At 40.8% G+C, this 14615-nt stretch overlaps 1 protein-coding gene across 1 annotated transcript in view; it reads left to right on the forward strand.

Moving 5' to 3' along the window:
- Positions 1 to 13832, forward strand: part of LOC139643865 (vasoactive intestinal polypeptide receptor 2-like) — an 18289-nt gene extending 4457 nt beyond the window's left edge. The window contains exons 4-10 of the mRNA XM_071519153.1: positions 3434 to 3584; positions 4778 to 4838; positions 7719 to 7788; positions 9057 to 9148; positions 11946 to 12075; positions 12377 to 12418; positions 13659 to 13832. Coding sequence (XP_071375254.1) covers positions 3434 to 3584; positions 4778 to 4838; positions 7719 to 7788; positions 9057 to 9148; positions 11946 to 12075; positions 12377 to 12418; positions 13659 to 13832 — 720 coding nt within the window. The remainder of the gene's footprint in view (positions 1 to 3433; positions 3585 to 4777; positions 4839 to 7718; positions 7789 to 9056; positions 9149 to 11945; positions 12076 to 12376; positions 12419 to 13658) is intronic.
- Positions 13833 to 14615: the final 783 nt, after the last annotated feature.

Below are 14615 nucleotides of genomic sequence, written 5' to 3' on the forward strand. Positions count from 1 at the left end.
TCACTAGTGTCCAACGTATCTGAACCGATCACTAGTGTCCGACGTATCTGAACCAATCACTAGTGACCGACGTATCTGCAATCACTAGTGACCGACGTATCTGAACCAATCACTAGTGACAGACGTATCTGCAATCACTAGTGACCGACGTATCTGAACCAATCACTAGTGACCGACGTATCTGCAATCACTAGTGACCGACGTATCTGAACCAATCACTAGTGACCGACGTATCTGCAATCACTAGTGACCGACGTATCTGCAATCACTAGTGACCGACGTATCTGAACCAATCATTAGTGACAGACGTATCTGAACCAATCACTAGTGACCGACGTATCTGAACCAATCACTAGTGACAGACGTATCTGCAATCACTAGTGTCCGACGTATCTGAACCAATCACTAGTGACAGACGTATCTGAACCAATCACTAGTGACCGACGTATCTGAACCAATCACTAGTGACAGACGTATCTGCAATCACTAGTGTCCGACGTATCTGAACCAATCACTAGTGTCTGACGTATCTGAACCGATCACTAGTGACAGACGTATCTGAACCGATCACTAGTGACAGACGTATCTGCAATCACTAGTGTCCGACGTATCTGAACCAATCACTAGTGTCTGACGTATCTGAACCGATCACTAGTGACAGACGTATCTGCAATCACTAGTGTCCGACGTATCTGAACCAATCACTAGTGACAGACGTATCTGAACCGATCACTAGTCACTGATGTATCCGGACGCTCTGACGTTACTTCAGTCACATTGATGCTGCAGCCAGTTAGCCTCTGCATCCATGGTTAGCAGACATTTACTAACTGACCAAAGAATGTCGGTTGGTTTTGACAAAAAATGTTGTCTTTGCAAAGACAGATGTTGGTTAAGGAGGTGATATCAACAAATCTATTCTGCCGAAACACCAATGAAAAACCGTTGCATGAACGGTTCAAATGTCACCAACTTTAGTCCCACCCACAAAAGCGCTGATTGGCTCGATTGTTTTTAAATGTAGAGCAGGTGCGCTTCCTCTTGTGGCGCTTTTGGCTGGGTGCTCTGCTATCGTTAAAACATGAAGAGAACCATGAGGAACATGGGATAGCGGCACTCCAAAAATCACGTTTCGGCATGGAGCCTTCATCAGAGCTCTGATGAAGGCTCCATGCCAGAACGCGTTAGCCTGATGATGCCAACAATAAAAAAAATGGTAAACTGAGACCAAACCTTGCTGTGTTCTGAATTTTTGGAGTGCTGCTATCCCATGTTCCTCATGGTTCTTTTCATGGCTTGATTGTTTCTCTGAACGAGAACAAGCCGGGGAACACCAGACTCTCTGAATCGCTCCACAAAATCTGAAAAGTGGGCAGGACGAGATTCAGGAGTCTGGAATCAGGCTGGAACCTGGTTCCAGACTCCTGAAACATTAAAAATCAACACTTTATGAACATCTTTGAAGGTAATACATTTATTTAACATAGTCATTGGAGTCTAACAAAAAACTCTCTGTCTGTATGAATGAAACAAATCCATGTTGTTTACATGGAAAACTCTGTTGTTCATCTTTAAAGCTGCACTAGGCATCTTCACACAAATTTGAACTTCAAAACCCAGAAATCCTGTAAGGTGACGCTCGTGATTTCCAACCAGAGACGAGAGAGGAAAAGATCTAACGCTGGTGAGTCCAGCTTTCCCACCAGATTGTCCATATTGAAACTACAATTTAATTTGGGCAAATGGGGTGAATCTACAGCATCTCAATTAGTGGGATGATATGCTCTTCTTGCAGCCACACTTTGTGATTTAGGCTGATAAAACAGGTGTATTTTTACATAAAATCTTGCCTAGTGCAGTTTTAACAGAAACTAGGAATGGGCCGATATGTTTATCTCACGATACGATACGATACAAGATGATACGCGATATGGGGTTCGCAATTCAATACAATCACAATACGATGTAATAAATAAAATTTCAAAACAACAAAATATGACCGATTTATGAGATCTTTCTAGCGATGCCATTGGCTCGCTAGAATGTAAACAACAATTTAAAAATGTCATTACATAGTGACAATAATATAATTTGGATGGCAAGCTTGTGATGTGCAAGCCATCTCATTTGTGATTACTACAGCAGAATAACATGGAGCTGATATCACCATTCATTTTCTGCCCCATGATACGTATTGTCACTTTTTTGTATTGCGATATATTGAATTTCTAAATTTTCTCCCATCCCTATAACAGAAACACAACCTCTGCTCTTTTATCTTCCTCCTCTTCTCGCCTAATTTGCTCATATATGGCAAGAAAAACTCCATACCATTCTCCTCAGCTCTTGTTTCTCATTTATTATCCTCGCACGTCTCTACATGATTGTTTGGAGGAATATTGTTGGGGCGCTGAGGCTCTGACCTTTGCTCTCCTCACTGCTGGTACTGCTGTACTCATTGGTTGCCCCAGTGGAAATATGGACTATACCCACATATCAGCCTGATTACTATAACCACCTAATTAACCCACTGTGTCAGTATGGATGGTGGGGTCACATAATACGGACACTTCAGTAGTATACTGCTCTGCAATGCTAAAAAATGCTAAAATATGCATAAGAAGTGAATATCAGAAAATGACTTCTCTCACCAACAGTACTGCTGGTGGATAATATGGCCTTTTTTAGCATTTATGGGTATAATTTTTGTCAATATGAAATCTATACCCTAGTGATGACCTTTGACCTTTAAAACACATATAAAGTAGTGACTGTTGGTCTTTGTAGGGCGGTAAACCCCCCTCATAAAACACCACCTGGCCACTGGTTTGCACTGTGAACCAGCAGCTTTTCTTACAAGATACTGCAGCAGCCTTCCATAAAAGATACAAATGTATTTCTCACAGAGGTGGGGACTCAAGTCACATGAATTTTAATTGCTTGAGACTTGACTTGATGGATGAAGAAAATACTTGACTTGGGTTCTGGTGATTTGGGACTTGACTCTGACTTGTGCTTTGATGACTTGAAAAGGTTTCTAAAGTCTTGACTTGAGATCTTGTGTTTGTGTAAATGACTTAGATTGAAAGTGATGAGATTTGTTCCAGCAGACGACTGAATTTAAATTCTGTTTTCTGAATTTGTATGGAATGATTGAATTCATTGAAGTTGAAGCTGATTATAGAAATCAAACTCATGATGCTCTTACCAAGTTTTTATCCTATTAAAACCATATTGCATTGAAAAGTCCTAGATATTTAGTTTTCTTTAAGATATTAAATTGATACTGGACTCTTGATTTGTTCTGACTTGACTTGCTGTTCTACATTTAGACTTGAGACTTGACATTAATGACTTGGACTTGACTTGGACTTGTGAATGAAACCCTGCATGCACTCCTGTATTTATACTGCTGCACCATGTGTGTTTTCAGATGGGTTGCAAGGCCAGTCTGGTGTTTTTCCACTACTTCATCATGGCCAACTTCTTCTGGCTGCTGGTGGAGGGTCTTTACCTTCACACCCTGCTCATCGTCATCTTCTCCGAGAACCGACACTTCATCGTCTACCTGCTCATCGGCTGGGGTAGGCCTCCTGCCGTCACGTCAAAACCACGTTAACTCCGGTTTGAATGATTTTTTATGAGTTTTCATTTAATTTGAAGGTTTACATAAGCTTTTGGAATGAACTAGAATCGACTGAGTGGTTTAACAAATACAATTAACCTGTTGTCATGGCCCATTTTCAGCTCTGTCAGATCTCTGCCACCTCTGCCAGATTTTTAAAGTGCTTATATATTGTTCAGCTGGTCGTGTTCATCTATTAAAGCATTTCTCTCTCTAAACTTCAAAGTAGCGCTGGGCGATATCAAATATCACAATATTTTACACCGAATACCTCAATATCGATAATGTGACAATATTTTGCAGATGAACATTTGTGCTTTCATAAGATATTTACACACAAGAAAATTTTGAAAATGTGTAATGATCATTAGTAATCAGTGATGTATAATCAAGTAATGTGGATATGATTATGATGACATGACATGATATGATCATTGTTCACTTTACTTTTTTAGTTCAGAAAATTGTATCTCTCTACTGTAACGCAGCCTTTAAGACCAGGAAGAAGTAACATTTATGTTATTTCACAATATTACGATAACCAAAATCCCAGACAATATCTAGTCTCATATCACGATATCGATATTACTACGCTACTAATGATTCTCTTATTATTCAGTATTAAAGATAATTGGATTGTTGCAAAAGGTAAGAGCATTAAAAAGGAATTTATGTGGAGTAGTACATGAACAAAAGATGATATTTGCACATATGGGTAGCCATGGGGCAGAGCGGTTCTGACACAAATCAAGTAATGACAGCTTAAAGCTTTAAAAAAAAAAAGGTAAAATCACGAGGATGCACCAAAATATTGCTTGATAAGTGAAAAAAAAATCTAGAAACATCTATATGGATTTCGTAATATGCTAAATACAATTTTTTCAATATGTTTTGTCCCAGTTCTCAAGGATCAGTGAGAGATAGATCGATGAAAAATTTGTTACCATGGTCTTACAGTCCCACCACTGCATACATTTGGGTGCCCCCCCACCCCCCAACCTTGGCAGTGTTGGTGCCTTGCTCTCCACAGAACCACATTATCCTCACTGTGAAGTGAAGAGGAATCATTTTTCCACGTGGCAAAATGTCAGCGAGGAGCGTGGGCGAGTCCTGAATGTGTTTTATCAGTGTTTCCCTCCTCACTGTCTGCAGGAATCCCCACGGTGTTTGTCTTTGCGTGGGTGATGATGAGGATTTATCTGGAAGACACGGGGTGAGTGACATCAGCAGCCTCTTCGTTTGCTTTGTCTTTGTATCGATATGGAAACAAAATTTGAACTTGGCGTATGTACGCATCCTAATGTCTACTGAGTAATAACCTTAAAAGTCATAAATTATAATGTATCGCATGAATGTACATCAGTGTATATTCTGATTGACGACTGATTACTGATGATTAATTCTCTCATTTATTTTCCACCGTTGGATTTGTGAATGTATGTCATGTAATCTTGCCATTTTATAGGAATTATTATTTTCCCTTAAGAAATACAGAATTTCAATCACATTAGCAAGTAAAATGCATTGGAATTCAATAGGGACTGCATTTGTTATGTTATTAAGTTCGCAAATTACTTTTTATTTTATTAGTTTCCGTCAGCAGATAACCACATGGGAATGCAGCGTAATAACAGCAACATCCCACATGTCAAAGAGTACTTAACTGGATAATTCAATTGGTGGCATTTGCATTGAGTAGTCACAGAAGTCCAGTACCATGGATACAAAATTTCATCAGTATGTTAATTTTCCCACTAGAGGCGAAAATACACTGGACCATGTCTCCTCAAACATCAAAGATGCATACAAAGCCTCCCCCTCCCCCCATTTGGGTCAGTCAGACCATATCTCTCTGTTCCTCACTCCAGTTTATAGACCACTCATAAACAGAGTCAGACCATCCATCAGGACGGTGCAGATATGGCCTGAAGGTGCTCTCTCCCGGCTCCAGGAGGAGGAAGTTTCGAATGCACAGACTGGAATATATTCTTGCAACAAGACACACTTGGAGGAAATGTAGGCATTGAAGAATACACATCCTCGGTGCTTGCATACATAAACTTTTGTATTAACAACGTGACTGTAAACAAACGCATTCGGATCTTCCCCAACCAGAAGGCCTGGATGGACAATGAGGTCCGGAATCTACTGAGAGCACGAGACGCAGCCTATAGGTCCGGTGACCAATTTGAAAAAGGGCATAAGGCGCGCTAAAATGGCTCACAAGCAGAAGATCGAAGACCATTTCACAAGTAACAACCCACGGCGGGGATGGCAAGACATCCAGTCCCTTATCAACTTTCGCAACAGCAACAGTACAACCCTCCAATCCGGTGATGCTTCACTAGCGGAGGAGCTCATCAGATTCTTTGCCCGTTTTGACAAGAATAATAAGGGCACAACCAGACAACCAGAGCACAGCACACAGCATCTGACCCACATTTCACACTACAGACACACAACGTTAAACGGATGTTCTGCAGTGTGAACTCCAGGAAAGCAGCAGGCCCTGATGGAATTCCTGGACGAGTGCTGAAAGGCTGCGCTGCCCAACTAGCAGAGGTATTCACCTGCATTTTCAACATGTCTCTGTCAAAGGCTGCTGTCCCCAAATGCCTCCCTCAAGACTGCCACCGTTGTTCCAGTTCCAAAAAGTTCAGCCACTAAAAGCCTCAATGACTTCCGTCCGGTCGCACTCACCCCGATAGCAATGAAGTGCTTTGAGAGACTGGTACAGACACACATAAAAAACATCATTCCAGCCACCCTTGACCCCCACCAGTACGCGTACCGTGCCAACAGATCCACAGAGGACGCAATATCAACTGCCCTTCACACCACTCTAACCCACCTCGAGCACCCAAATACATATGTCCGGATGTTGTTCATTGACTACAGTGCAGCATTCAACACAATAATCCCCATCAAACTGGTCTCCAAGCTCCAGGACCTGGGCCTCAACCAACATCTCTGCACCTGGATCATGGACTTTCTGACCGACCGTCCTCAGTCAGTCAGAATGGGAACACATCACTCCTCCACTCTAACATTGAGCATCGGTGCTCCTCAGGGCTGCGTCCTAAGCCCCCTCCTATACTCCCTTAACACCTATGATTGTGTCCCGGCCCACAATTCAAACACCATTGTTAAGTACGTGGACGATACCACAGTGATAGGGCTGGTCTCAGACAATGATGAGTCTGCCTACTGAGAGGAGGTAAGACCAGTAAGACCAAAGAGCTTATCATCGACTTCAGGAAATGCGGAGGTGGACACGCTCCACTCCTCATCATTGGAGACATGGTGGAGAGAGTGTCAAGTTTTAAATTCCTGGGCGTTCACATGTCGGAGGATGTTTCATGGACTGCCAACACCACAGCACTGGTAAAGACGGCACAACAACGGCTATACTTTCTGAGATCACTAAAGAACGTAAACCTGAACAAAGATCTGCTTGTCACCTTCTACCGCTGCAGCATTGAAAGCATCCTCACGCATGGCATCTCGACATGATACACCAGGAGTTGGATGGTCTATCTAAACATCTAAACATGGTGAAAGTACTAAAACGCACGGTCGGCAACTAAATCCACACAATCCATATTAGAAATGCGAGCCTCTAAATGAGCCGTGTGGACTTCTGTAACTTTGTGGTGTCACAAAGGTTCGCTCATTATAATTTTTATAAGAAATAATAGACTAACAAAGTGTTTTTTTCAAAGCGGTTGAGCAGTTGTCATTGTTTATTAGAGTAATTATTATTAGAGTTTTCCCTACCTGTAGCTGCCGGGCCGCGGTGTCTCATGTTTCACTTTTGAAACGGTTAGCCAATCAGAACAGAGGGTCGTTAATATTAATGAGCCTTAAAGACACAGCGACAGAAACAGCCTGTTCTTGGTAAGGCTCAGAGAGATGCTGGAAAATGAATGTGTAAAAATGGATTGAGAGTGTTTTTGGTACATGACACCACACACACAGCTTTGAATAAAACACTGGGAAGTGGAGAATATGGGACCTTTAATAATGTAATAAGGGTTATAAAGATGTATACTGTAATGCTTACATAACATAATGGTTTTCCCTATTCCCTCAGATGCTGGGAGAGAAATGACAACCCGATACCCAACTGGGTGATCAATGGACCAATAGGATTCTCCATTATGGTAGGTTATGGTTCCATTCCCATACCATGTAAACTCCCCTTGTCTGTAGGTATGAAGTTCACAGATGACATAGTTAAAAAGTTAAAGGTGGTGTTTTTCTTATTGGAAGTGAACATTTACACCTTCATTGATGGGTTGAGTGAGTTTCATGACCATTTGGACCTTAAAACCATTTAAAAACCCCATTGAACGATTTCAAAAACGCACAGGCATCAGTGAGAAGATAAGCATTCTTTTCTCCATTCCTGGGAAATTGGTATTCGTCATTTGCATCCAACAGCGGCGTGACACCACGTTATACCCCCATGTCTCAGCGCATTAGGTTCACAGAAGGTATGCGTGAGATATGCAAATGCCAGGCTGAGTGTATTCACACCTTCCTGCTGAGTGATGTCCCACCGTAAGCTGTTATGACTTTAAACACCTCAGCATGGGGAAGTTACTCCCTATGGGACGTGGATGACACTGCATGATATCCAAGGGTATTTATGCTGCTGCAAGGCAGGTGAATAAACTTCAGTGTAAATGTAAGAAGAGTCCATATGCAAAATGCACTACATCCATTTGGGAAAAAGTCATTATTCAATCAAGTTCATCATTCAATATCCAATACAAGCTCATTCGTTTCAGGGGATTCACAGCAAAATTAAGAAAAGTTTAATTTTAATATAATTTAAAGCAATATTTGGCAATTTCACACATTGGTGGCTCCAAATGGCAGCGAGAAGTAGCTGTTAGAAAAATTTGAATTTCAATACCCTGAAATTCTGTACCGTCTCATCAGTAAACTCATGTTTACCAACCCAGCCAATCTGTGGTGCTTCTTTGTACCAAAGGAAAACCAAAGAGATGAGAGAGGAAAAGATCTAACGTTGGTGAGTCCAGCTTTCTCTGGACTCGCTGCTGTTTAGGAGACAGTTTGTATTTCTCTCTTAAGTTTTGATTTGTCACCTCCTGTGGGTGGAGAAGTGACCAAACCTGACAATTTACTGGGCAAATAGGGTAAATCTATGGCATCTCAAAAGCTCCAGAAGTTGGTTTACTTGTGTGCTGCCAAACATTTTGTGGAAGTAGGTGTCACTTTTTTTTCACTTGGTGTACATCTATTTTGGAATGAAACTCCGCATATAGAGATAGGCATAAATACAGACAGTTGCATGGATACAGTACTGATCTTGAATTCATCCATCCTGCTGCATGACACTAATATTTTGAACAACTCTCTTGAGGCGCTCTAATAATAGTATTATTTCCTCCCTGTCTCCCAGGTGAACTTTATGCTGTTCATCAGCATCATACGGATCTTGGTTCAGAAGCTGAGGTGTCCTGATGTGGGCGGCAACGACCAATCACAGTACAGGTACTGCTGACCGCTGACTGAGGCTTTTCCCACACTAATGTGGATAAATTTGAAAACAGCGTTTTTGTGTCCAAAGTTTTCAGTCCACACTAGCGTTTTGGGAAAGTCCCCTGTCCACAGTGAACCGCCAAAAACACATAATTTCCGCCATTGGCATGTGCAGGCCACTTGGGCTGGAAGCTTTACTCCATTTCTGCCAAGCACCAGCTTCCCAACACCGACATTTTTAAAAGTTTGTTGTTTACAGAGCGATTGTTAAGAACAAAGTCCCATTAGCAAGTTAAGTTTCTGAAAAAACACCTAAATCAAAAAATGTAAAAGTGTCATGGTAGAGTTGTTCTTCTCTAGAGTTGTGCGAGCGAGTTTGGGACGGTTCTCCAGCCGATACAGCCTGGATGGATCACATGACAATGATATGCCTGAGCTCACATGACAAAAACACATCAGTGTTTTCCCCGTCCGCACTACAACACCAGACCAGCATTTTCATATTTAATCACTTGGAAGAGCGTTTTCGGAAACCTCGTCCTCTTTTCGGTGGTCAAAAATGCTGTCTTAGTGTGGATAGAAAGCTAAAAGTGTGTCCAGTGTCCATGAACTGCCAGCTGTCCTGAACCCCTACCTGCACAACACTCTGCATAAATTGCACAAATAAATTAGCTAAATGCCTGAAATTTAAACTTCAAATACAGGATGGCCCAATTGTTAGAGAAACCGTCCCGTTGAGGAAAGATCACAGGTTCGATCGCAGCAGCATCCACACGTTTTGACGACTAAATAATCTGAGAAGCCCACAACACTCGTCTTCATCCCTTGGTCTTTTCTGTCAGAAGAGATAGGAGCGATGCTAACATTCATTCAACAAGACGTTTCTTGATGCAGCTTTTATGAACGGGAGTTAAAAAAAAAACATCTTGTGAAACCTTTGCTGACACAGACTTGCACGGTGTCTTGTTTTTTCCACCACCGAGATTTGAGTCCAGTCTGAAGCGATGTGTTTAATCTTCAGGCAACTTTTCCCCTCCGAGGAAATCTGAGCGGTGCTGAGCTGTTAACACGGTCAGGTGTCGTCATCTCCTCGAGCCGCGGGGATTTGAGATTCACGGGCGAGAAGTGATGCAAAAATTGGATAAGCCAGGTTTATTCCACAGCAAGATCTCCTGTTAGTGTAAGTGTAAGTGAAGGTGCCGGGTCAGTGGAGTGGAGGTGTAATGCAGGTCTGATCGGTGTTGATGATTCTGGGATGCCAGATATTTACTGTTGAGTCTTCTGGAGGTGTTGTGGGCCTAATTCAACCAAACATCTGTGATGGGAGGGGTTCATTTCAGGGAGTCTATGGGTCCTTAAAGGCTGAGAAAGTCTTAAAATAAATTATCCAAATTTAAGGCCTTAAAAAGCATAAAAATGCCTTAAATACAGTTATTAGCAGTCTTAGGTTTTTCATCATACAATAACAGGTTTCTTTGTCCACCCTTGGATTAATACATAACAATTAGACTTCATGTCCCGTAACAATTATTGTCCTGGTGTCCTTTTTCTTATTCTGCCTTTATTCTTCTTATTTATAGTTTCAGAACTTTCATCAACTACTTTCAGTCAGAAACAGGTTGGTTTTTGCTAGATTTATTTATTTTTTCTTCTTCTTTTGGTTTTTAAATAGGTCTTGAATTCAATTCCAGGTACCATTTAAAAGACCTTAAAAAGTCTTAAATTTGGATTTCTGAAACCTGGATTTCTGATTTCTGAATTCTCTTGGATTTCTGAAAGATACCCTGAACATTTGATGACAACAGTGACACAACTGCTCTCACCCACCGCCTTTTCCTAGCCTTTCTGTCTAGGTGCTCACCCTGCTGTCTGAAAGCATGAGGGAAAGACTTCCTTGAGGCAAACAGCAGCGCTGGAGGGGATTTAATAAGCTCTGTAAAAAATATGCAGCCAGCCCAAATGCTCGAGCTTAAAATGGAAGCTTGTCTGGTAACGCATCCTGAGTTTATACACTGAGCCTCTGTGGATCATTCAGAAAGATGTGGGATGGATCCACAGGGCGAGTATCAACTCAGAGATTATGTTGATATGTTTAGGAACACTTTTGCAGGGATCTATGGAAATCTATTTTGGGCGGCATATTTTAGACTCCTGTGAGATTTCAAAGTATGTTTTGTGGGACGCTGTGGGAGCGGGAAAGGCGAGCGGATATGTTTACTGTTAAAATGGAGTATAACATCTGTCTCTATCTACTGTCTATATCAACGTACATATCCATATACATGTACTGTATATTTTTTATGTAATGCTGCTGGTTGACACCCAAATTTCCCCCCATGGGGATTAATAGAGTACATCTGTATCTGTATGTTTACATATATAGATACATATATACATACATACAAGTCCTAGGCCACAGTGTTGCATTCGGTCCCAAAGACCGAATTAGTTCGAAAACGAGTAGGGGCCACAAAAAGGAAAAGGAAAAGAGTAAAAGTGAGTTTTGAAAGCCAGAAATGTCAGCAGCTGGTGAAGTAATCAATGAGCCATTGGTATTGATCAACAACCCTGTCAAACCCCACAGGGTCATTTTATGGTCTTGTTTTGTGGTCATTTTGTGCTATGGGGCAGTAAAAATCTTACTTATTGCCCCTTCAATCATTAAGTTAAACCATCCAAATGCACTCCCATTTACACTCTTTGTCATAGACGTTACATCTACTACGTGTACGCTAATAAAAAAAAATTGTTTGTATAACCTTTTACAAAGTGCTGCAAAATAAAATTCATTATTGTGTTTTCCTGCCAGGAGGTTGGCCAAATCCACGCTCCTGCTGATCCCTCTGTTTGGGATCCACTATGTGGTCTTCGTTTCCCTCAGTGAATCCATAGCAGAAGATTACAAGATCTTCTTTGACCTCGCCATCGGATCCTTTCAGGTATAATACCTTTATTGGATTATTTATGAATAGATACAGTATGTACAGTGCACTGTGTATCGTCTTGCACTATAACCCTGCACAGAATGTATAAGTGTAAGTGTATGAATGCATAAGTTGTCAATATGTGTGCACATCATTGTCACCCAAAAAAAACTTTTGTACCTTCACTGTACTTGATGCATGAAGTGATTCTGAATTTCTGATGTCTTCCAGTTGTAATGTTGAGATTTAACTGTTGAGTTGCTCCTGATCTTTGAAGTGTTTTCTCCTTATTATGTGTTTCATTTTGTTTTTACAGGGTCTGGTGGTGGCCATTTTGTATTGTTTCTTAAACAGTGAGGTAAGCTGTCACTGTCTTTAATATGAAATCTTAATAATAACAATATTAATGTGAACTGAAACTCACTTAGTTCCAATTAACATCCATGTTAGTCACAGAGAGCTTGCAGAAGATATTATTGCTTTTAAAGTATTTGATTTTTGGGAGGCAAAAAGAAGTAAGCATGTTAAAATATCCACAGAAATTCATGTCTGTACCCAGAAGATAACACATGAAAGTGTTAAAAAAAATACTTATTTCCAATTTGGTCCTCAGTGGAAACATTGGGTGCAAACATTTGATAAGCAGTAAATTATGTTGGCAAGTTGTTTGGTTGGACCTAAAAATTGTCAGTATGCCTTATTTCATCATTAATTTGATTGTTTTTTCATTAAAATTATGCTAAATTATGAGTCTACCAAAAAGGCAGACTGAAACAGACCCGGGTCAGATTTGGAAATACTCAATGGCATTTGTTTTATCATGCATGGAGTACCAGATGTGGGGTTTACCATGACTGTCTAATATTTCTGCCATTCTTTGATATTGTTCTGTTTTGCAAACCGAAATACATCTACCTCAGTGACATAAAACAGATCATAAAAGTGTTTGAAAATAAAATTTGACTGGAGTATTTTTCCAGTCATTTCAAAACAGTTTATAAAGTGCTTGAACAATTAAAAATAATAAACATCATCCTCATAAAATATGATGAAAGTTAACCCTAACCTATAAAATAAACGAGTGAAAAGAAGAAGACAGCACAAGATAAAAAGATAGGAATAGAGGGGTAAAAATAATATAGCAAAAATAAATAAGATAAAACATATCACATAAAAGCAAGTCTATAAAGTCTGAAGATGTGATTTAAACCGGTAATCCACAAGATCCTTGTTCTTCCTGTTGCTCAGCCTCACTGTGGTGTTTCTGCTCTGCACTTCCCACAGATCACCTGTCAATCAAACAGTGTGGGCGGAGCTTGGATTTTCTGTTGATGCAGTTTGAGTTTCTCTTTTCTTTGTCTGTTCAGCCATGGTGGCTATCACTGCTCATGCTAACTACCCAGTTCTTCTTCTTCTGTTTATTCCAAACAAACCGGAAACGTAAAACGCATCACTTCCTGTGCAGCAGAGGATTTTTCCCAGGAAAGAGCTACCAGACACCGTCTGTTTAGAACAGACAATATTGTAGAAAAAAAACAGGGTATACAATGAATTACTATTGTGTCTGTTTGTAACATTTGAATGCCTCTTTGCTGCAGGTTCAAGGCGAGCTCAAGAGAAAATGGCGGAGCGTATGTCTCAACTGCCATTTGAGCAGAGATCACCACCTCAACAGCACCTTCGCCTCCAGGAACGGATCTGAGCATACTGTGCAGTTCCACCGCAGCTCCCGGACCCAGTCCATCCTGCAGTCAGAGACCACGGTCCTGTAACGACCTGACGGATCCACAGGGGGGCGCACTCCTGAAAGACTTTTGTGACGCACCCAAAAAAACAAAATAAAAAGATGATTTCATCTTTCACAGCTTGCATAAAACAGACTTTGGTCGAACAGTTTTTGTAACTAATTCTTTACGTTTGTTTTAACCTGAGTGAAGCTTGTGCAGTGGGACATTTCAAAGCAGGTCAGAGTTTAATTTCTAATTTCTCGGAGGCAGAGCTTTTCTGGAGGCAGAAATAATCACACTGGTTGAATTAAACCTCAATGGGTGGGGCTAAAGAACTTTGTTTTTTTGGCTAAGTAACATTAGACTGAAGCCCAGTGAAAAAGACAAGGAGGAGGAAGCTAATATTATGAAGCCTAGCACGTTTGCTAATAACTGAAAAAATACAATCTATCCATATTAAGTTATCTAGGTTAGCTAGTTAGCTAGCTGACCTTCCAAGTTCAAACTAGCCATACTAGCTTATAGCTATCTAGGTAAGCTAGTTAGCTAGCTGCTGACCTTCCAACATCATGAATGCTGTGGTGAAGAATAAGTGAAGAAAAGTCATTGCCATTTATATGTTTCATTTGTATTTTGACCAGAGTTCCAGTTAGCTAACTTGGCTCTACGCATTGAGTTTTTAACTCAACCAACCAGATTATTTCTGCCTCCAGAGCAGCTCTGCCTCGGAGAAATGTTTGTAGAACCAAAACTCCAATCTGCCAATTCAGATCATGTTAGGTATCTTGTTAGTGACAATAAAGCGGACTAAAGCAGTGGTTCTCAAAC

Source organism: Centroberyx affinis, unplaced genomic scaffold (genome assembly GCF_046629955.1).
Source record: "Centroberyx affinis isolate AG114_WGS23_722 - 3 ecotype Tasmania unplaced genomic scaffold, CSIRO-AGI_Caff_v1 ptg000054l_1, whole genome shotgun sequence".
Classification (NCBI taxonomy): domain Eukaryota; kingdom Metazoa; phylum Chordata; class Actinopteri; order Beryciformes; family Berycidae; genus Centroberyx; species Centroberyx affinis.